Here is a 24179-nt window from a genome sequence, read left to right on the forward strand (position 1 = left end):
TTGAAGACTCTCCTTCGCACTTTCACTAGCTGAGTAACGGGTATCAGATAGTCGGGGAACTCGACTATAGCGTTCTTTATTGTTTTTGTATTAGTCTTGTAAATTTCTATCGATTTGCCAAAAAACTTTTTGCCACGCCCACTCTAACGCCCACAAACCGCCCGAAGCTTCCACGCCCACACTTTTGAGAAATGCTTATATATTTTCATATTTGTATTAGTCTTGTAAATTTCTATCGATTTGCCAAAAAACTTTTTGCCACGCCCACTCTAACGCCCACAAACCGCCAAAAACTGTCAGTGTTGAAGACTCTCTTTCGCACTTTCACTATCTGTGTAACGGGTATCAGACAGTCGGGGAACTCGACTATAGCGTTCTCTCTTGTTAAGCTTTAATCTTCTGTCAAGTATTTAATCGTCTATATAGAGGAATGCTTGCGAATGGTCTCGTGGTCTAATGGTCTAATGCTTTAGTCATCATTTTTTGGAAAGAGTTAGGTGTGAGCTAGATTTTAGACAAATTACCGAATCGAGTTAAACTTTGTTAGAGTTCAATTTGGTGAAACCTGTCATTGTATCGAGAAATAAAAGCTCTTCCTAGTTAACCCAAAATATTATCAATTATACATAGTGGAAATGTTAGTGGAACAGTTAATAGTTAATAACACACCGGCGATATAGATGTTTTAAATTACTCTCAAGCGATATAGTTGTTTTTAATTCACCTAAAGGCGGTGTACCCATTACTCGTAGAGTAATAGGGTATACTAGATTCGTTGAAGGGTATATAAACATATATAGTATATTTATAAAGGATATATATTCTTGATCAGGATCAATAGCCGAGTTGATTTGTCTCTGTCCGTCCGTATGAACGTCGGGATCTCAGGAACATTTTCGAAGAATGTTTTTTAATTTTTTTTACATTTTTGTTATTCTCGATTTTCCACAAAAAGTACCACGCCTACTTTGGGGAACTCTACTATAGCGTTAGGTCTTGTTGTCCTGCAGTTCCGCTGTACAGGGTCCTACGTTGAACGACTGTCTCGATCACCATGTAATAAATAATACAGTTTTGGTTATAACGTCAGTGGTGTTTGAGCTCATAAAGCAGCGCAGCCGATGACGCCTCATTTATATATTATGTTATTCTGATGTATATTGTTCAGCGCTTAGGAAAAATGAGTTCTATAGGCCCGCACAATGTTTTGGTCAGCATTTGGCGTAAAAAAGCCGCGAGTTGATGATCGTGCTAAATATTGCCACAATGCGTTTGTATTTAATTGCTTTATGATAGTTGAATATTGGTGCAGTAAACATATGTATATGTGCACATACCACCGTATTATATCCATTTCTATATACATTTTTCTTTACACTTAGTTTTATTGACATATGTATATTTTATACACTCCATTAGCCCATACATAACGTTAAATTTAGTCCATACACATTTTTTTGAATACAAATACAAGCTTAACTCATTGCTCTCATCAGAGGCTGTCGCTGAGACTTCAGATCCTTTTATGCGTATAATTAACCACTGCCCAACTGTTGTTTGATCTAGTTGCAACGATCTAAGGCACATGGCTTGTGTACTGTATGCCAGGCATCTAAGTCAACAAACTAAAGCTTCCTTTTACCTGTTAAATATTTTTATATTGAATCTAGTAAATTCTTTTACTCTTAAAATAACGGGTTCATCGACGAAAACATGATTTCCTTTGTATTACTATTACTATTACTTAACTATATTCAAATTAAAACTTAATATATATAAAAATAGCCGACGTATACCGAAAACGACGGTAAATGCTTTCAATCTCCACTTTTCGATAAAAAAAAAACGGAGGTGGAAATGTTGACCCAGGTGTTGATAGTATTGAAGAATAATGCTTTGTGTTTTTTATAGACGTAAAAATGTTTGTTGCCTATCAACCTTATTAGTCATTTTATTGTCATTATGGATCATTGACGTCATTTATAGTGTATTTTCAATATTTATACATTATATTTACAATATAATTCTTTTTTATTTTTACAAGACATTTAGACAAAATCAAGTACTTTTTACTGCAATTAACTTTACAATCGTTCTACTGACATCTTTATAAAAATTCGTTTTATTTAAATTAAAATGAATGCGAAATCATGAATTATGATCAGCCGTTAACTTTAAAATTATAATTTTGAAATCCGAACAATTACAGAAGCTTCATAAGCTTAGACAAATTCCCCGATTCAATAATTAAATACAAGTTTTGGTCTCAATTTAAGAAGGTACGCTAAGGATATCTAATAACAAATAAATGATTAAAAATGTTGTAATATTTCCTTTCTCCTGAACTATGCAGAGAGCGTAAGACATGCTCACTACATCGATACCGTCGCGCAGCGCGTTTCCTAGGCAATGACATACTGAACTCTCAAATTAAGACTGTCGTTTTGACACCACACTCAGTATTTATAGGATTGTGGCAGATCAGCATAACGGACCCTGGCACCCCAAATCTAGGCGACTGCGTTCTTGCATTTTTGTCGCGTGCAAGTTCACTGAAATTCAGGCCCGAAACTACTCGAAGCTCGCCACACTTCTTACAGCCATGTCGCGCCTAGGCTACGCAAAACAGAATCAACCGTTAGCCCAGGCATCGAACGGACACAAGACGAATTCTAGAGAAAATAGAGAATTCTGCGAATTGCTTTACATTTTATCATTTATTTAAATTAACATTAACATGGTATAATGCTTCAGCATGACAAATATAATATAAAGCAGTGACATATAATATAAAGCGTTGACACGGCCATCATTTCTTAGTTAGCAGATTATGTAGTACTCCCTGAAAATATCATTTAAATCAATTCATAGGTATTAGTAAGGTTGTTTGTCTTTATTATTATTTTGGTTCATTTGACCAACTCACTGACGGAAGTGCTGTGGATCATGTTTTTTTTTTTTATACTTGAATTTGTAATACAATTTTCAACAGTCGGACAGTGAGATCCCAAAAATTACAATGTTGCAATGTACTCTGACACCAGACACTGTACTTCAGGACACCAAACAAAACGGCCTTTTGCCACACATCTATCAAGCCAACACATTAACTCGTGTGCCTGTTAGCACTGCCAACTCCATAATGTGGACTGCCAAAGGTATAGTGTCTGAACCACAATCGTCAATAGCGTCTCTTTCAACACTTTCTCTAACGTCTCTTTTAACGTTTTATCGTCTCTTTTAACGATTTATCGCCTCTTTCAACGATTTGGCGTCTCTTTCCACACCTTCTCTAGTTCGAATCCACGAATATGTCTGTAACGTCTCTTTCAACGTTTTCACTCTAATTGGAATCATCCAATGCGTTCTCATTACAAATATCCAACTCTCCGGGAATCTCTTCTGTCGGCATACTTCTCAAGGCTTCATGCGAATACTTATATGTTCGCTTATTAACTAAAGATTTCAAGACCTAACGGTCCCCATCCAGCACTTCCGCCACAAGGAATGGGCCTTTAACTTTATTGTCTAATTTGGTCTGATGTCTCTCCTCTTTTCTGTGCAAAACATAATCGCTAACTTTAAAATGATTGATTTTAGCTTTATTTTTATCATACCTATCTTTATCATACAATGCGTTGTTTTGCATATTTTCTTTGGCCATTTTTCTTACAAAATGTATATCAACTTTACTATTTTCTTCACAAATCGGTAGCATGTTTAAAGGTCTTGCTTTTTTCCCAATTAACAATTCAAGAGGACTAGATTTCGTTATTCGATTTACAATTTATAGCTAGTTGGCGCCTGTTGCAATTAAGTGTAAATTTATTTTTTGCTTTGAACAGAATTCATTAAAACTTGATCCCGTAAAAGATCTACCCTGATCTGCAATGATTCGCGATGGTATACCAAATCTGGATATTGCCGATTTTAAAGCGTCTAAACAACTTTCGCTGTTAGTATTTACTGTGTGGTAAAAATATACAAACTTATTAAAAGCATCTATCTGGACAATAATATACTTCTTTTGATCCCTCTTTCCGCTCAACTTGCCCGTAATATCAATATGTATCGTATGCCATGGAATATCTACTTTGGGTATGGGATGAAGTTCAATCGGCAACTTTCCGGATGGAGGTTTAGTCCATATGCAAGTTATACAATTTTTTTTGCAAAGCTTTCTCCGAGTTCGGTGTTTTGAATTTTCAAAACGATAGCTGAAGTTTCTGGATCTTTTTATTGCTCGGCAAAAAGCCAGTTGTCTGTTATTTCGACTAACAAGACATGCTTAACTTCTGCCTTTGTAAAAGACTGCTCAATCGTTTTGGCTGATAGCGAATGATTACGTGAAAGAAAATCAACGTGATCCATTTTAATAGCTGGTCTATAATGGATACCAAAATCAAAAGATTGCATATACGCCCACCAACGGTGAACTCGTGGCGTAAGAACAATTTTACTGCGTGTCGCTTTTAGTGAATTACAATCAGTAAATACAGTAAAATGCTGTCCATGTAAATAATGCCGAAAGTGTTTCATGGAATTGTATACGGCTAAAGTTTCAAGCTCGTATAAATGATATCGAGATTCGGTAGAAGATGTTTGCTTGCTATATTATTCGATGACATGAGGCTTGCGGTCAATTTTATGAAGCAGAATAGCTCCATAATATGATGCAAGACCAATAAACTGTCATACTTGGGAAACTGACTGTGGAGGAGGTAATTTAATTAACGCTTGTATTTTATTTTTTGATTGGGTCGAATTTCACCCTCCTTAACTTCAAAACCAAGATATTCGACGTATTTTTTTAGAAACGAGTATTTTGCTATATTCAATGAAAAACCGACTTTGGATAGAATTCTTAAAACCGTTCTTAATCTTTCATAGCCTTCTTCCTTAGGTTGTGATACTATCATAATGTCATCCATATAAACAATAAAATATGAGTATGCATGTTCACCCAATGCTTTTATTACTGTACGTTGAAACCCGGATGGAGCATTTTTTAACCCGAATGGCATGGTGAAAAATTCGTATTAGCCCTCCGGAGTAACGAATGCAGTACGTTCAATAGAATTTAAGCGAATAGAGATCTGGTGAAAACCGCTAGCCATATCTAAACAAGAAAAGTACCTAGCGCCGCGTAGCCTGGATATTTGGTCGCTTATTAGCTGCAAGGGGTAATTTTCGACAATGGTGTTTGCATTTAATTCACGGTAATCCACGCATAGTCAATCAGAACCGTTTTTCTTTTTCAATACACAGACTTAGTCTTAAAAAGTTCAATCTTTTCAATAGTTATTGTAGCTCCAAAATTCTGATTTAAAATCTCACGCCCAATTATTATATTATAATTAATGTAACTATTAAGGACTACATGGAAAAGGACTTCGATCGGGTATCCGCTTATAATGACTTTTTATAGAATTTGTAGTGTGCTAGTTACGATATTATTTCCAATGCCCCTTAACACTACAATGTTTTTGATGTGTGTGACCGCCAGTTGAGAAGATGCTGATTCCTTCACAAGGGAGCACTCAGCTCCATAATCGAAATAAAATGGATACGACTCACCGGATAAGATTAGGGTACAAATTGGCTCGCTACTTGACACACGTTAACACGCTTCTCTTCGTTCCTGTTGTGAGTTGTTAATAGTTGTCGTGCAGGGCAATTTGGTGAAATGTGCCCAGATTTTCCACACTTGTAACATTGCTCCATTCTGACCATCAGACGGACGTCCAGCATTTGGATGAGATGCATTTTGGGGTTTAAAGTTGTTTTTCCGTGAACGGCATTCGGCGATTTTGTGGTCTGTTTTTCCGCATAAGTGGCATTTTGCATGCAAAAGCGCAAGCGCGTTTTCTTGCTTGCAGAATTTTCCGGTCCCTTTTCTGGCAAATGAAAACGCCCGCAACTCATTTTGTAGCTCATTGCGTGGCTTGATAGTTGTGAACACCGTGCGTTGAATTCTAGTGTCAACAATTGCCGCATGCGCAAAGACAGTTGATAACGCAATTCTTTTCTTTTGACATGGACTTCCATTTGGCCATAAGAGTAGTTATAAGTCGGTTTCAATACACAGAAAGGCATTCGCCGTCACTAGGTCGACCGTTCAAGACATTGAACAATGTTGATGCTGGGGTCTCGTTGCCTTCAAATTGCTGCAGAAATAGATCTTTTAACTCTTTCATGTCATTCCAGAAAATCATATTTGCGAAAGCCAATTAGAAGCAATGCCCTCCAAAGATCAGCTTGGTGCTATTAGTAAAGCACTGCCATCCAGAGAATTTTCAGCTACGATGAGATCGACAGTAGCGCACCAGGTCGATGCACAAGATCCAGCGGAGTCAGGATGAAATTTGGGAAGGGCAACAGTTTTAGGTGGATTCTGTGTTGTCTGCGCGCCTCTTACTGAAGTTATGATCTCAATTAGATTGCGATGCGGGCAGCACGTTTCCTAGGCAATGACATTCTGAACTCTCAAATGAAGACTGTGTCGTTTCGACACCACATAGGCTTGTGGCAGATCAGCATAACGAACCCTGGCACCCCAAATCTAGGCGACTGCGTTCTTGCATTTTTTTCGCGTCGAAGTTCACTGGAATTTGGGCCCGAAACTACTCGGAGCTCGCCACACTTCTTACAGCCATGCCGCGCCTAGGATACGCAAAACAGAAACAACCGAATCTAGTATACTTTTAATCTACAAGTAACGTTTAAAAAATTCAACATATTTTTGGAAATTTTTTGCGTAAAACCTTTCTTAGATTTGTTGGCGTGGCCAATTGGCAAATAAAAATAAAATGAACAAATATTTTCAACGCTATTCTGAATTAAACGTACGCGGCGTCTATATCAACACAGACGCAATCAATTGCATAAATAATTAATAATTTAAGATAGATGTAGATGTTCCGGTGTTTGTCTTTCATTCTTATTAAGCACGGTATAGAAAAAGCGGTATCTGTCAATATCAACACTTCTGGTAATGTCTTCTACTTTTTCTAGATGTTTACAAAAGAAATTTGACAAAGATGTGTCGTTTAGTAACCCATATATTACGAATACTTCTTAACAGACTACTTATTCTTACATACTTAATTTCTGTCTTGCTTCAGCATGGAATTAGACAAAGTAAAGATACACAGCCTCCATTGCAATGCAGCTGTGCTTTCTTCACTTCAAGCACCTACTTCAGCGACATCTCCTCAAAGCTTCACTTCAAAAGCGAATGCCGTGGCCGAGGCTGCTATTATCGAAAATTCAAATCAACAGCAAAATGTTCAGAAAGACTTGGATAGCCATAATAGAGATTGTGACAGCCCCGTAAGTTCTACCTCGGAACTGGAAAAGGAGTTTGATGATCTTCGGAAGTTGCACACCTCTTCTTTAACAAACAGCGTAGTGGTGGGAAAATCGACTGGCTCGCTAAACGGCGATTACTCTATCACATCAGCCACTTCCAAAACTAAAACGCTTGAAAGTGTTGTCACGATCAACTCAGCTACTGGGTCGGCCTGCTTAACCATTGCATCCACCGCCGATCACATCAAGAAACGTATCCCAAAGAGTCGGACGCCGACACGGAAGGCGCTAAGAATCAAATTCTACCGTAACGGGGATCGTTTCTATCCGGGTGTAACCATTCCTGTTTCTAACGAACGGTACAGATCCTTTGAAAGACTCTTTGAAGACCTAACCCGTCTGTTGGAAGAGAATGTAAAGATACCTGGGGCTGTTCGCACTATCTACAACATGTGTGGGAAGAAGGTAGATACTTCTCGTTATTTTTACTACACTCATTATTTGATTATTTATTTGCCCATGTAGATAACCTCTCTCGATGAGTTGGAAGATGGCCAGAGCTATGTTTGTTCCTGCAATAACGAGAATTTTAAGAAGGTTGAGTACAACCCTGGTTCCCAGCCTTTGTCCAATCTGACGCTGACAAACAATAGTCGACCCTACAATCAACGATTGGCTAAGCATCGACCCGCGTCTCCCCTGAAAAATGGCTTACTTGTAGGTAGCAGTCCTTTGGCAGCGTGTGGTGGAGGAACCGGCAACGGGAGTCCACTTATCGCTTCCAAATCAAGCGATCGAGTTACTGTGGTTCATCCTCGTATTGTGACGCTAATACGTAGTGGAACGAAGCCGCGGCGTATTATGCGATTGTTGCTAAACAAGCGTAACAGCCCGAGTTTCGATCACGTGCTGACCGCCATTACGCAAGTGGTGCGCTTGGATACTGGCTATGTGAGAAAGGTATTCACCCTTTCAGGTATATCAGTGGTCCAACTATCTGATTTTTTTGAGTCGGATGATGTTTTTTTTGCTTATGGGACAGAGCGCATTAACACTGCGGAAGATTTTAAGTTAGAGGCGGAAGAGCTTAAAGCTATTAATGTCATACGTAAGACCATGCGCACGGCGGGAACCACCTGCAAGGGACCTAAGCCTAAAATGCCCATAAAGAGCAAAAAAGTTTATCCTCCGTCGGTTGATTCAGAGGCATTCAAAGCAGCAACCGCACCAGAAGACGACAGGCATGCGACTTTACTTACGAGCACTGGTATAGAGATCAATGAATTGCCATCGAATATTCGCAGCACATACACTCTGGGAAACATTATTGGCGACGGCAACTTTGCCATTGTGTTTAAGATAAAGCACCGCCAAACTGGTGATTCCTACGCCCTGAAAATAATAGACAAAAACAAATGCAAGGGAAAGGAACACTACATTGATGCGGAAGTTCGCGTCATGAAAAAGTTAAATCATCCGCATATAATTTCGCTCATTTTGAGTGTAGACCAAAATACAAATATGTATCTTGTACTGGAATATGTAAGTGGTACGTTGAAAGTGAACATATTCACAGCATCTATCAGCTTTAAAATTTTATTAAATTTGTAATAGGTGGCGATTTGTTTGACGCTATAACTCAGGTAACGCGGTTCGCAGAAAGTCAGTCGCGCATTATGATTAGACATTTGGGAGCAGCCATGACTTACCTACATTCAATGGGCATTGTGCATCGAGACATAAAGCCGGAGAATCTTCTAGTATGACCTGACTAATAAACAAATGCAGATCTATAAAGTGAAAAATTATTGGAACTATAACCATTTGCAGGTAAAACTGGATGAACATGGGAATGTTCTTGAACTAAAGCTTGCTGACTTTGGACTAGCATGTGAGGTAAATGATCTTCTCTATGCCGTCTGCGGAACTCCCACCTATGTAGCGCCAGAGATATTGTTAGAAGTCGGATATGGTCTAAAGGTAAGTAAATAATAGCGTTCTTAAAGGTTAAATCATAATCACATATTCTTCTTAAAGATTGACGTTTGGGCAGCTGGAATTATTTTGTATATACTTCTTTGCGGGTTTCCGCCGTTTGTAGCGCCTGACAACCAACAGGAACCGCTTTTTGACGCTATTATTTCTGGCATTTACGAGTTTCCTGATCCTTACTGGTCTGATATAGGGGACGGAGTGCGCGATCTTATTGCCAATATGCTTCAGTCGGATCCAGACGTTCGTTTCACAAGCGAAGACATCCTTGATCACTATTGGACGATTGGGAACGAAGGGAACGAGTGCACCACTTATAAAAGATGAATCGTGGCTGTAGAAATTTCTAAAAAAAAATCGACTTCCACTCTTAAAACGTCTAACTTTTGTATTCCGGATCTTAAAATGCTTTTGTATTAGCCCTAATTTATTTTTACATATAAATTATATATGCAATAACAACAAACATAGAATGACTATCGAAAATTAATAAGGAATTCAAGCAATACTTAAATTCTCATCTTAAAACCGTCTTTAGTTGCTTTCCATCAATGTATAACTTTTTAAACCATTTGCACTTATACATGAAAAAATATATATATTTTTATTTCTTACCGTTTAAACGCATTAAATTCCGTTCACGATTTTTAAACACCACGGTATCGCATCTGCAGGAGACGGTCCGTCGCTGTGTCGATATTTTTTGTAAATCCAATAGCTGCAGATATACCAACTCCTTGGGAACTCAAGGTTACTCACAGCTGGGACACGCAGAAGGTAACATCTGGTAACAGGCAGAAGGAAGCGTTTCCAACCATATAAAGTGTATATATTCTTGATCAGGATCAATAGCCGAGTCGATCTGGCCATGTCCGTCCGTCTATCTGCCCATATAAACGTTGAGATCTCAGGAACTATAAAAGCTAGAAAGTGAGATAAAGCATGCACACTCCAGAGACATAGACGCTGCGCAAGCTTGTCGATTCAAGTTGACCTCTGAGTGTATTGGCCATTAGTTGTAGGTAAGTTTTCAAAGCCCATCGAAGCCTCCACCATGTCGTCTGTCAAGGTGGACGTTAAGGTGCTACATATGTAGTTGGCTTGTGGAAATTGGGTATTATTCAGGGTGAAAACATTTTGTTTACATTTTTCTTGTTTATTTTTCAATGATAGTCTTTCATCAACCTCTACAATCCCACGAGTTATTAACTAATAGTGCAGTTTCTTGAATTGGGCATTTGGACCGAATTATGATCGCGGTATCGTCTGCAATTGTTAAAGGGGTTAGCCGCTCGTTCATGGGATTTTCCAAGGACGCTAGCTTAAGGACCCCCAGCCTCTACATTGCAGTCATCACATGCTATAGCTTTGAATCTTACGGCAAGGACTAATTAGGGGTAACATTTGAGATCTTTCGGGCAGAACCGTTATGTTATGCATTACAATGTCCAGAAATGATACTGCAGAATTCAAGATATCTTAGTGATTTTTAATAACCTATTTTCCCACATAAATGAATCTTCAAATTTAATTCATCAATCTTTTATTAATAAAAATAAGTTTTTTTTATTTGACCTATTATTTAAATTATTTGTAAGATGCATATGCAAAAAAAACATTTTGTAGCGAACTGCTTTTCTAGTTTCTGTTCGCTACGAATTGCAACAGCTAGCTCAGAGAGTTGTTTCTTCGTCCCACCAAATTTATGATTTGTGTGATTGCCCGACCAAAGAGAAGACAAAGTTTCCGATTATAATAGCTTTATTCAATAACGCTTCGACAATGGACTCTTACGGTCCTCGCCGTCGGATGTTTCGCGTCGCTCTTCGTCGTCCTTCTTCCGTTGTCCAGCGTCGTTCTTGACAGCGTACCCGTTCTGGCTCGAATGGGGCTTAGGATGTAATGGGGGCAGGATGTATCGTCCGTGAGTCAAGATAACGCTTTTCTTCGAACCACCTTTGCCGATCAATAACTGCACTGTTCCTTCTAATCGTCCTGGGTCTTTCAGGTCCTTGTGATCGCTTGTTCTTCACTTGCAGTGATCTTACTTGGGTGTCCTCTTCGACACTCACTCCTGCGTGATCTTGCTGTCTGTTCACTTTTCGTTAAATTATCCGTTCTAACGTGCGGATCTCACTGACTGCCTCGAGGTGCGCTTGCGGCGTCCCGTTATAGGCCGCGGAGATTCCGGTATTTCTCCTCTTACGCACGGCTCGCTCGGGTACAAGGTCCAACCCATGTCCCGTTAGTTCACGGTGCGTCCTCTATTTGCTCGTCCAAAGTCCACACCGTTACCGTTAGACCTCTGGCTGGTTGGAGTCCAAGGCTTAGCGCGGTACCGTTAGTTAACGGTCTCTCCGTTTTGCCGGGGTCCAAGATCCATTATTTCCTGTTGGACCTAGCTGCCCCTGACTCCTCTCGCATTTCAGTCGTCTTTGCTTTTGCTAGGCTGCTCCATTGCACCCGGATTTGTGAAAAGTTTTAAGACTCCTCACATCTTCCCCTTCCCTTGGAAGATTCGGTGTCTCCTCGCATATGCAGCTTCCCCATTTCTCCTCTCCTTATTTCTTTAAAATTCACTACCTTTCACACCACGATCGAGTTATTGATATTGGCGGCCGGCCTTGCCCCTTCATATTGCCAATTGCCGATTGCAACCCATAGGGTATCCAGTATTTTTGTTTCCTACAGATCGACCGCTGCTATCGCAGCGCCGCCATCCTGATTTTTCCCACATGTGGTTCCGGTGTTGCAGCTCAATGGAGGTACGTTTTGAGGAAATTTTTGCCATATTAACTTATCCATATAAACTTATCCTACTCCCGATGCCGGTCTGCCGCACCTCCCGGTTGATGCTCTGCGCGCGTGTTGTCATCTCGAGATCTTGATTTCTAGAGACGTATTCAAGCCGTCCTCTCTACTACGAAACCTCGGTTTTTTGTATGCTTCCTTATTTCGCGGTGCCTGTACCGGTAACGGGATTCTCCTCCGTGTACCGGCCACACACGGAATTCGCAACAGTGTGCGTTAGCCGTTAGCCCTGTCCCGCTCTCGCGCTCCAACGGGCCTATGTGTGTGACGATACCCCGTATTGTCTTCCTCCCTTCTTCTGCAAGGGGTTTCTTCTAGTTTCTGTTTTTAGCATTTTTCCGCAATGCCTTCGAATGCCTTCGAAAGGTGGTGCTCCTTGGCCCGTACTGTGTCCCCCACCTTGGGTTTCCACGGCCTTCTCCGGAGATTATAGTGGCGTGCCTGGCTGCCACTCTCGCAATTGTCTTCCGACTTCCTATGTCCTTCGCTGTTATCGTGCGGCTCGTTTCCTGTAGCGGCTGTCTTAAGAGAGCGTCCACGACGACGATCAGATGGCCCTTCATATACAAGATTTCGAAATCGTACTGTTGAAGTTCCAGAGCCCACCTTGCGATTCTTCCGTGCGGACTGTCGATGCTATTCAGCCATTTCAGGGCCAATTGAACCGTTATTACTTTGAAATGGTAACCTTCTTCCTTTTCCGTTGCAGAGTGGTTCCTCTCCGCTCCGTTCAGCGTTCTGCTGGAGTAGGATATAACCCGCTCGCCTTGATCGGACTATCGTCCTGATATGCAAAGGCGTGTGGCATCATCTCGGATCCTATAACGTGGTCCAACGTCCGGTGAAACGTTGCCGACGCGATGTGCAGCCCGAATGGCGGCATCACTTTCCATTGAAACAGTCCTTTTTTTTTTTTTTTTTTTTTTTTTTTTGCTTTTTTTATTATTTATTGAATCTTCCCTTTGTTAAGAGACTAACAATAAGTGTTCAAATCTTAATCTAACTTAATTAACTTTCACTTAGTGATAGTTTTTTCATTAATGCCCTAATAAGTTTATTGCTGGGCTGGGAGGTCGTTGCGGTGCAGCCGGCTTTGACTGCATACTCGGATTAGTTTTCTTGCGAGGGGATTTGTATGGGTGGTCAGCTTTTCGTTATACTTCGTTTTTTTCTCAGCTATTACTTCGATTACTAATTTGATTTTTAGGTCTCTGTGTATGTTTTCGTTCCGAAGGTACCACGGCGCTCCAGTGATAATTCTCAGAATTCTTGACTGTGCTCGCTGAATAATGTCTATGTTACTTCTGGATGCGTTGCCCCACAGCTCGGAGCCATAAGTCCAGATAGGTTTTAAGACGGAGTTGTATAGAAGAGCTTTGAACTCCAGACTAAGTGGAGAGCGAGCATTTATGAGCCAGTGGAGGTTCCTTGCTTTAAGTTTAAGATGTGTCGATTTGGCTTCTATATGTTTGCGCCAAGTGAGCCGCCTGTCCAGATGAACACCCAGATATGTTACCTCGTCGGCTTGTGGAATGCATATGTTATTCAAGACCAGTGGTGGGCATGTTTGTTTGTTTAAGGTAAAGGTAACCTGCTTGCATTTTTGAACATTTATTGAAATTCTCCAGTCGGCAAGCCATCGTTCTACAGATGTTAAGTGTCGGGATAGGAGTGCCGTGGCTTTTATTGGGCATTTGGAGCGACTGAGTATCGCGGTATCATCAGCGAACGTGGAGGTTGTTAGATTGTAGTCTATGGGGAAATCCGCCGTATACAGGGTGTATAAGATTGGACCCAGTACACTGCCTTGCGGCACTCCAGCTTCGATTGCGCAAGCGCGTGAAGTGCTTGTATCGCATCTTATTGCAAACACTCTGTTATATAGGTATGACTTCAGTAGCTTATGTGTGTTTTGGGGCAACAGCTTGATTATTTTAAACAAAAGTCCATCGAGCCACACTCTGTCAAATGCCTGCGCGACGTCTAGAAAAATGGCTGTGCAGTATTCTCGATGTTCAAAAGCAGTACGAATTTCTGACGTGATTCGATTGACCTGTTCGATGGTTCCATGTTTTTCTCTAAAGCCAAATTGATGTGTTGGAAGTGTGTTGTTTATTCTAAGATGAGGGCTAATCCGAAGGAGTAGCATTTTTTCAAACAGCTTTGAAAGACATGTTAGTAAGCTTATCGGTCTATATGATGATGGCTGCGTTTTATCTTTTCCTGGCTTTGGAATCATTACTATGGTCGACTTTTTCCATTTTTGAGGGAAGTATCCAAGCTTGGCGATTGCGTTGAACAACAGGCAGATGTGAAAAATAGCACACTTTGGGAGTTCAATGAGCATTCTTGGAGTTATTAGGTCGTAGCCAGGCGATTTTCTTGGGTTCAGTTGCTCTTTGATAACCTTTGCTAGTTCACATGGTCGGAATTCAAAGGGTTCTTGAGGATCTAGATTGGCTGCTATTAAAGGAGGGAGAATAAATGTGTTGGTAGAGGGATTTGGTCGGAATACATTTTGTAAATGGTCAGCGAAAGCACTGGCTCTTTCTTCATCACTTCGAAACCAGGTGCCAGAGGGACTTCGTAGTGGCATAATTGGCGCTATTGGAGTCTTTAGGTTTCTGTGAGCTCTCCAAAGAGGGTACTTAGTGCTGGTGGGAGAGAGTTGCTCGATATATGAACGTTGGCTGTTTTTTTCCTCTTGTTTGAGAGCATTGGTAAGCCTGCGTGTGGCTATCTTAAGCATGTGCTTTGTAATTGGTGATCTATTAGACTGCCAATCCCTTCGTAGGCGTCGTTTATCTAATACCAGCCGCTCGATTTCGCGATTAGTTTTGATGTAGTTTGGTTTTGCATACGTCACTGGCGGGGTTGAAGCCTTTGCAGCCGAAACTAAAATGTTTCCAAGAGTTTCCGTTGACTTGTCTATATCCTCCTTTGTAGATAATGCCGTCGTTAGTTCTATGTGTGAACAGACATACTTTTGATACCTTGGCCAGTTTGTTCTAAAATTTGTGAGTCTATACGGTGGGTCGACGATGTGGGGGCGAGTTAGCATATTTAGAAAAACAGGTGAGTGATCTGATGATAAATCTGCTAGTGCTTCGGCGGTGACCATGTTGCGGGGGACATGTTTAGTAATTGCAAAATCGATCAGGTCTGGGATTTTTCTTGGGTCTGCTGGCCAGTATGTAGGCTTACCCGGGGATACATAGTCTAGCTTGTTTTCTGGCTTCGTAAGCGCATTGTACAATTGCTTACCCTTTGGCGTCACAAGTCGAGATCCCCAATGGGTGTGCTTGGCGTTATAGTCACCCGCTGCGATGAACCTGTCACCTAGTGTGTTAAAGAATTCCATGAATTGATCCTCAGAGATTGGAAAGCGCGGTGGGCAGTAGACTGCGGCTAGAGTCGTTGAACCATTGTTGAGTTGTAAGGCTATGGACGTAGATTGTAAGTAGTTTTTGTCAAAATTGTTTAAGTGCTGGTGTTTTATGCGATTTCTGATGAGTATTCCAGTGCCTCCATGAGCTTTACCATCTGGATGATTTGTACCATAGAACAAGTATCCTGGTATATGAAAATTGTTTTTATTTGTGAGGTGCGTTTCTGATAGTAGCATTACGTCGATGTTTTTTTCGTAAATGAACTGTGTGAGCTCTTGTGTATGCCGTGAAACGCCATTTGCGTTCCACAGAGATATCCGTAGGGAAGCCATTATGGGGATTTTGAAGATACAAGAAGTTGAATCAGGATATTTTGGTTTTTCATGAGCTCTTGCAAAGTATTTTGCATGAACGTCATAAAGTCTTTCATGCTTTGCTGTAGGGATAGCATCATAGCTTCGATGCCACTTTGTTGTGTTTGTTGGATGTTTGTCGGTGTATGTTCGGAATGAGCAGTTCTTGTCGGTGGGGCGGGCACTTCTAGTCCGGATTTTAGGGCGCTAGCGAAAGAAATTGTTGGAGTAGTGCTTGGGACAGTTAGGGGTGGTTGAAAAATCGGTTGCGGAGAGTAGAAATTGACTTTGTTGTATGTATGTGCTGTGGCAATACGTTTGTTTAGGCGGCTCTTCAATTCTTTGTACACCACACAGCCTCTGTAGTTTGCAGTATGTTTTTCCCCGCAGTTACTGCATTTCTTCACAGACTTATCGTCCTTGTTTTTGGGGCAGTTTGCGGTAGTATGAGGTTCGCTACAGACAACACATACGGACTTAAGGGTGCAGTATGCCTTGGTGTGGCCGTATTCTTGGCAATTAGTACATTGAACTGGATTGATACGTTTGTGCGGCTCCTCCACGGTGATCCTCCGATGTAGCAAGTACTGTAAATTGTATATTGGGTGCACTTCGTTTTTCTTTAGTGCCTGGAGCTCTGGTTCGAGTTCTATTTTGAATAGTGGCTGCGGAACTTTGTCTTTGTTTAAAATATTAATAGCTGTCTTTGCAGAAAAGTTTTTGGCCTTCAGAGCCTCAATTATCTCAGCTGGTGTCACTGTTGCTTCAATGCCCTTAAGTACTACCTGTAGCCCTTTGCAACTTTTTAATTGGTATGTGTAGTAGTTTTTACCAGCATCATTTAGGTATTTAGTCACTATACGGTGGTCTGCTTCTGTTTGGATCTGTAGTTTTATTTCATGAATATTTCCTTTTTTAAGTGGGATAATGTGGAATTTGCTGTCACCAATCAAAGCAACGAGTTTATTTACAAGTGCATTTGTACTTTGTTCTCGTATGAAAATTGGTGGAGGCCTGGTCTTTTTTGGTTCCCCTACCGTTTTTTCGTTGGGTTGTTCGGTCGCAGAATCAGCCAAGATAGCATATCGGTTTGATCCCTTTTTTGACACCGTAAATTCCGTATATTGCCGACTTGCTGTATCCGTCCTACAAGTCCAGGCTGCTCATGTACCTCGCCTCCCTTAATTGGTCCAGAATGTAATTTAAACATTGGCATTGGGTACACGTCCGTCATGGTCCCTGCGTTTATCAGGTGGAAATCCACACACAACCTTCATTGTCCCGTCATTGATGAGCTCCTAGACGGCTCGATGTATCCTTTTTGTAGCAATTCGTCAACCTTGGAGTTGATCTCTACCTGCAGCTCCGGGTAATAGCACTGTTTTGTGATTTAATGGAGGATTATCAGTTGCATCCCTGACCTGTTCTGCTGTGGATAAATTCTGTCCATGTCTCCCAGAATCTGTTGTTGGCGATGAACCATTTTAGGGCCCTGCCCTTCAAACGTTTTGGCATCGCTCGTGGGATTTGGTTGATATCAAGACCGTACTGACCATTCCACCTGCTCCAGGAAGTCCAAGTGCTTGTCGTGACCGTCGTACCGGAAGCTCCACTCCCGCACCTGCTTCGCCACCTTCGCGTAATCTTGAGGGCCTACTCTTGCGTTGTCTCTCCGATCGCGGCTGGACTCCCGCCTCTCCCTTTAATCGCGGCTGCTTTCCCGCCGTTCACTCCCGACCTCCTGCCTTTCGGGTCTGCTCCCGCTGGCCTCCATCATGCTGTTGAAATCGAGGCTACTCATCAGGCCTTCCTCGCCAGTGACTTTGACTTCCACGGCCGGTCTCCTTGCATACTCTCTCTCCAACGCCTCCAGTATGGCGACCGTTGTTGTGTGGTCTGCTGGATGAATTCGGACAGCGTCTTCCGCATATCCTCGGCCAACCCCTCCAGCTTGATCCCTAGGGCGCTCGCTTTCGCCGGAAAGTCATCCTTCTTCAGGCTGTATAGCCACGATTTCCCCATCTTCCCCTCTGTTCTTTTGGCCAGGACAACCACGGTTGGACGCCAGATGTAACAAACTGATTTCTTAGTTTCTGCTCGCTACGAATTGCAACGGCTAGCTCTGATCAAGATCAATAACCGAGTCGATCTGGCCATGTCCGTCCGTCCGTATGAACGTCGAGATCACAGGAACTATAAGAGCTAGAAAGTTGAGATTCAGCATTCAGACTCCAAAATCACAGACGCTGCGCAAGTTTGTCGATTCACGTTGCCACGCCCACTATAACGCCCACAAATAGCACAAAGCTGCTACGCCCACACTTTTGAAAAATGTTTTGATATTTTTTCATTTTTGTATTGGTTTTGTAAATTTCTATCGATTTGCCAAAAAACTTTCTGCCACGCCCACTATAACGCCTACAAACCGCCAAGAACTGTGTTTAAGACTCTCCTCCCTTCCACTAGCTGAGTAACGGGTATCAGATAGTCGGGGAACTCGACTCTCTTGTTTTAATTTGAAATAAATAATTCGTTTTTTTCATTGGCGCCCGAACAGGGACCGCCATGCGCGTTCAACAAAACTAAGTTCGTGTTAAGTGCGAAAAAAGTTGTGCACAGTGACGGTTACAAAGAAAACAAAATTAATTAAAAACCTTTCGCGATCGAGACAGACTCCCGGTTACACAAAAAATTTGCCCGTCGACGCAAAACATAAGCAAAAAATTTGCAGCAGCAGATTCCCGCGTTCGCCAGGTCAATGAATTCACCTGCAAATTTTGTTGGCGGACTTGAGACAAAATTTAAACGACCTCGATAAAGTGCCTAATGTAGTTAAGTGCTTACGAGAATTTTCTGGTAACCGAACCGAATTTAATTCGATATAGATATATCGAATATCTATACAGATATAAATATATGACAACGAATAAATTGACATGACCGAAAAGGACTACGCTCAAATCCTAGAACAGAAAAACACAGTAGGAGAATTCGACGAGACCGTACAAGAATACACAGATAGGGAAGACGTATTGTTGCCAAACCAAACGGAGGAAGAACCTACAAATTTAAATTTTTTTAGAATTACCCGCTCCTCCTTGCTATACTTCGAAGCAAATGTAGGAGGCGTGAAAACATAAAAAGGTATAATTGGCACGGGATCAAATTAAAATTGTATTCAGCCTCGTTGGGTATCTAACCCAATACCCAATAAAAACCCATTCGAAGCAATCACAGTAGAAGTATTAAAATAAATCACCATATAAAAGCTAATTTGTTTAACATTTCCGGCGTTCACATTAAATTTTTCTTACTTCCCACACTGAAAACTTTTGATGCTATTCGCGGAAATGATAGCCTGAAAGAATTGCAAACTACTATTTACACCAATATGAATCTTTTTTTTTTTTTTTTTCCTTCTTTTTCTAATATGAATCTAATGATGATAAAATCCCGTATTAAATTACATATTAAGGAAAAGAAACTCGAGGCAGTGAACAGCATTTGCCCCCCTACCGACCATATGACTCCACCACAAATCAAAGAACAAAATAAACTGACCAATAAATACCCACAACTCTTTGCCAGTCCGAACGAAAAACTAAAATTCGTAACTAACGTCAAAGCGGACATACGGACCAAATCGGACAAATTGGCTGAAGCTCGAATAATTAAAACTAAAGCGGTGATAGACATTCGACTCCCATTAAGACCCCTTGTCTTTTATTTTGGCGTTTCCAAGAACGTTGTGATGGACAACAAAAAGGTCTCAATTTATCCTTAATCATTTTTATGCTTAAAGATCAGCTTAACATAGAAGTTTTCCGAGTACCACCCTATAAGAGTACTGCCAATAGACAAATTCCATTCTACACTCTTAGAAATAATGAGGTGTATTAAGAAGGATAGTAATTTCAAAGAATGGTTAGATAGAGCTGTGTACGAGTATAATTACTCGACCTATTCGGTCACCGGAAAAAAAACACTCGAGGTTTTCTTTGTTAAAGTATCAACAGTACAGGACATTGACAAGAGCGGAGGAAAACTATACGAGAATGAAATGCTGGCCATAGAATGGGGATTGAAGACTCTTAGGAACTAGGAAGACTTCGAAAAAGCCAGGCTGGACAATATATACAGATTAGGACAAAAACAACAATAAACGAAAACACATTAAAACATTCAACACAAGCGACGAAGTATAATATACGTTAGAAATAACTTCATATTATGTTTAAAGTTATCACCCAAACTCAAAAGGGAAATAGTTAAAGAGAATAAAGAAACCACTATAAAACCACTTATACCTATAGAAACCACTTAAAAAATGACTGACTTTTTTTTTGCAGAATACTGACTCTGGGAACAATGAAATTACGAACTGTACGGTCGTACAAACGGCAACGATCCGTAAGTGAATAAGGGAATAAAATAAGATCATCAACAACCAGACTAATACATGTCATTGATCTAAAGTATATCAAAGAAACACTAAATAAACTTGTAACGAACTGATTTTCTTGGTCTGCTCGCTACGGAATACGTACGGCTAGCTCAGTAGAGTTTGTTTGCGTTCGTCCCACCAAATTTAAAGAATAACGTTATCACCAGGTTACCAGTTATAACACTTGCAGTTTCGTTCTTGGATCTTTATTCGTGCTTGGACTTACAAAGAAATCTGATTATCCGGATTTTGTGCTGGATGGATTGTCCACCGGCCTCGTTCCGCTGTCTCGCCGCAGACTCGACTACTAGACTAGACTACGCAGACTCACGGCAGCTAACGGCTGTGATCCCCAAGGCAAACGCCTGTGGAACAGCAACACGTCAACCCCACTGGTGGCGCCGGTATCACGCCTGTTTGGATCGCACGGACACACCTAGGCGATCGCCTGGTTCAAGTTCGCGGTCTCCTACAGAGTTCTCCGGGTCTACACCACAATCCCTGCCGCTTTTTTTTTTTTTATTACAAATACGGCAGGAAAATAAAATCTTGAAAAGATACCATCCACCGTCCGTAGATGGCATGCACAATTCATAACTCTCCAAAAAGAGTTAGGCCTACGTACTAAACAAAAACCTCCGAACGCTTTCCAGTCCTTGCTACGCTCACCGGGACTTCCAGTCAAGGTATTACTTCGATGAGCAGGATGTGGTGCAAGATGGTAACCCCCCTCTCTTGTTGCGTTGCTGCGAAACGCTCCTTCGCTTACTCTTTAGTCGCCTTTTACGACAAGCCGAGCCCGCTGAGGTGGTATTCTTGCCCTGCCACCACACGGGGGTGCTCTTTATCCAACGGGTCTGCTTGCCGTCTCATCAATGCGAACACGCTTCATCATGCCGATGATAATGCCATAGGCCCTCACCCACACGGTTTTGTCCGCCAACATTGTGCGCATTAAGTTTCTCGGGCTGAGCGGAGTTCCGGCAAGAGTCTTCAGTATCTCTCTCTCTGTACGAAACCTAACACAGTGCAGCAGGATATGTTCCGCAGTTTCGGCTGAGTCGCTGCAGAGCAGGCACAGGGCTGAGTCCACATGGCGAAACCTGAAGAGGTAACCACGGAAGCAGCCGTGATCGGTGAGAAATTGCGTCAAGTGGTAGTCCACCTCTTTGTGTTCGCATCCTGCCCACTCAACTAGATCTGGGATCAGTTGGTAGGTCCATCTCCCTTGTTGCGAGTCATGCCACCTAGTGTGTCACACTCCATGAAGCCAGTCAGTGATCTCTTCCCCGGAAATACCTTCTCGCTTTAGGTATTGGGCCTCTCTAGGTCGATCGGGGGGATGCCCCCAAGAACATGGGCCGAATCTTCCGAGATTGTTCTGAATCCTCTGATCAGTCTAAGGGCCAGGGTCCGTGATACTGCACGCGTGTTGTCCAAGTATGTCACTTTATTCGTGACACTCCTCCAGATGGGGGCAGCGTATAGAAGCGAAGATTTCGCGACCGCCACGAGCAGCCTCCTGGCCGGCATCCTGGGTCCACCTATATTTGGCATGAGTCTTGCCAATGCTGCTGCTGTCATCGCTGCCTTCCTGCTGGCGTATCTCGCATGCTCCTTGAATGACAGTCTGTGGTCTATAAGAACTCCCAGGTACTCAAGGAATCCAGCTGACTCTATTTGGGCGTCTTTGACCGAGACCCGTATACTCTCGACGGCCTTTCTGCTGCTCAACAACACCACTTCGGACTTGTGCGCAGCGATGCTTAGACCGACCTTTTCCAGCCAGCTAATAGTTGTGCTAATCGCTGCATTGCTCCTGTCCTGTTACTCTGGTATTGTTTTGGTAACCGCTGCTACTACCACGTCGTCTGCAAAGCAGAGAAGCTCCACTCCGGTGGGCTTGCTAATGGACAATATCAGGATTGGTTCAAGAACCGACCCTTGTGGGACACCTGCGGAGACGTGGTGATTTCTTGGACCAAAGTACACGGTCCCTAAACTAGCTGCCAATGATGATCCTGAGGTAACGAGGTATACCCATGTTGCGCATGGCCCCGAGGATTTTTGGCCATCCAGCCCTTCGAATTGAGAGGCCATACAGCTATAAAGCTCCATTGCAGACGTCGCCTCATCCATGCCGCTGCAGGTTAGCGCCATTCTCCGCGCGCGCGTGCGGACCTCAGCCATTTCCCGAAGGGATTCTTCGATAGCTCCTCTGTATTCGGCCATGCTTGCAGCAGCTTTCCCCTCCATTTCGAGCAACAACTCTCCTTGTTGGGTCCTCCTGATATTTTTTACGTGGCTGCCCAGTTCTGACAGGCTCGGGTCTGCTCTGAGTTTACGGAGCATGTCCGTGTACGAGGCCTCCGGTTTTTTTCGTAGTCGCTTAGATGCCACCTTAGTCCACTCCGAATTTTGGTTACCCTCTTTGGCAACGGACGCAAAGCTGGGCGGAACAGGCTCGTTCACCTTATGCGTCTGCAAGAGCAAGTCCTTACTGGGGAGGCTTTGCTGGGGCGCTCCTTTTGCTGGCTGCCGTGGTGCTCGCTGGTTTGGTTTGTGCTTCCGTATGGGTTGCCGTACTCTTTGCTGGGGCCTCCTTGATTTTGGCCTCCTGCAGCTGTATAGCTCAGGCATTTAGAGCTGCCAACTCTGAGACCACACCCTTGGTTTCCCGGTCTCAAAAGCTGATAGCAGTACCGCTATTTTCGAGTTCATGATGCCCAGGGTGCTGCTCAAGTCCTCGTTTTTGTTGGCCGACAGGTCTAGTGGCCTAGTCGGCGAAACAGGCGGGGTTTTTGCTGGTGCATATTTGGACGGCACGCTGATGAGGTTGGAGATCTTTTTCCTATTAATCAAGGATGTTGAGGGGGCCAAGTTCTCTGCTGCAGTAGCTCCTCCGATGCTGGGTGTTGAAGTAAGCGTCTGGGGGATGGCTTGCGCTACGCTCACAGCCGCTGAAACTGGCATTACAGCTCGCTCCGTTATCTCCGTGATTCCCAATTCTTTCTCCTGTGCCCTCCTTAGTTTGGCTTCGCCTGTTGGATGCCTCTGGGCTACTCGTGCTTCGTCGTACTGGACCTCAGCTACCTGCGTCTCAATTCGGAGACTTGTCTCGTCCCGAACGTCTTGACGTAGCGATCTTGCTCCTTGTTGACTACAACGGCTGTAGCTCCTCTGCTGACTTCGTTCTAACGTTGTTAACTTGTACACTTGTTCTCCTCGACTGTCTGTCCCTCTTCTAGCGTTCGGCCTGTTTATATAGGCCTCCTCCAACGGTTCATCCCTTTGGTCTCCAGACTCCGGATCCAAAGTCCACGATTTTACCGTTGGCCCGGTCCAAAGTTCGACTTGTCCCGTTACTTGCCTTTGAACCTGCTGATTCTCCAAACTCTGTTTTCAATAAGTCCGGAGTCTTCACCCTCTCTCTCTCCATTCAGAGTCTCCAAACTCTCTTTCTCCGTCCCAGAGTCTTCAAACTCTCTTTCTCCGGGCTTCGCACTGCCGTTACTACGTTTTGCCTTGTTGCGTAACTGGCAACGGCAGGCCCTACTCATGCGATCACCATCCGCATTTGTGCGGAGTTTCAACTCCTCACAAACTATATGGACACATAGAAAATAGCCTAAAAACTACGAACAACTACCATACCGTGAGCCACGAAATGAATTAAACTTTTTCCACTTTCTACACCATTAACTCCCTCTTCCATAACAGTAGACCCGTTAGAGCCATTAATTTACTGGGGACCGCAGGTAGTAATCAATAACCAAGGTCAGACTTGATGAATTGTCTAATGTCACTTATTCCATAATTTTATTAAATAAAATGATCACTTTGCTAAATTCAAAGAGTTATTAAAAAAAACTAAGAAAT

General features: G+C 42.5%; 1 protein-coding gene and 1 long non-coding RNA gene across 5 annotated transcripts in view; one reads left to right on the forward strand and one right to left on the reverse strand.

Annotated features, from left to right (window-relative positions):
* LOC120447167 (serine/threonine-protein kinase GE16371) overlaps positions 1-9926 on the forward strand; it is a 16350-nt gene extending 6424 nt beyond the window's left edge. For 3 of the 4 annotated variants that reach the window (XM_039628624.2, XM_039628623.2, XM_039628622.2), the window contains 5 exons: positions 7125-7776; positions 7837-8860; positions 8926-9071; positions 9142-9291; positions 9349-9926. In XM_039628624.2, coding sequence (XP_039484558.1) covers positions 7126-7776; positions 7837-8860; positions 8926-9071; positions 9142-9291; positions 9349-9630 — 2253 coding nt within the window. In that variant the 5' untranslated portion in view covers position 7125 and the 3' untranslated portion in view covers positions 9631-9926. Of the gene's footprint in view, positions 1-7124; positions 7777-7836; positions 8861-8925; positions 9072-9141; positions 9292-9348 lie in introns of those variants that run through there. The other variant, XR_005615918.2, reaches the window with a different exon arrangement.
* LOC120447171 lies at positions 2699-3557 on the reverse strand. Its single transcript, XR_005615920.2, has 2 exons — positions 2927-3557; positions 2699-2842 (listed from the first exon to the last, which is right to left on the reverse strand). It is a non-coding gene; the product is annotated as an uncharacterized LOC120447171 (long non-coding RNA).
* Positions 9927-24179: the final 14253 nt, after the last annotated feature.

Source organism: Drosophila santomea, chromosome 2R (assembly GCF_016746245.2).
Source record: "Drosophila santomea strain STO CAGO 1482 chromosome 2R, Prin_Dsan_1.1, whole genome shotgun sequence".
Taxonomy (NCBI): Eukaryota; Metazoa; Arthropoda; class Insecta; order Diptera; family Drosophilidae; genus Drosophila; species Drosophila santomea.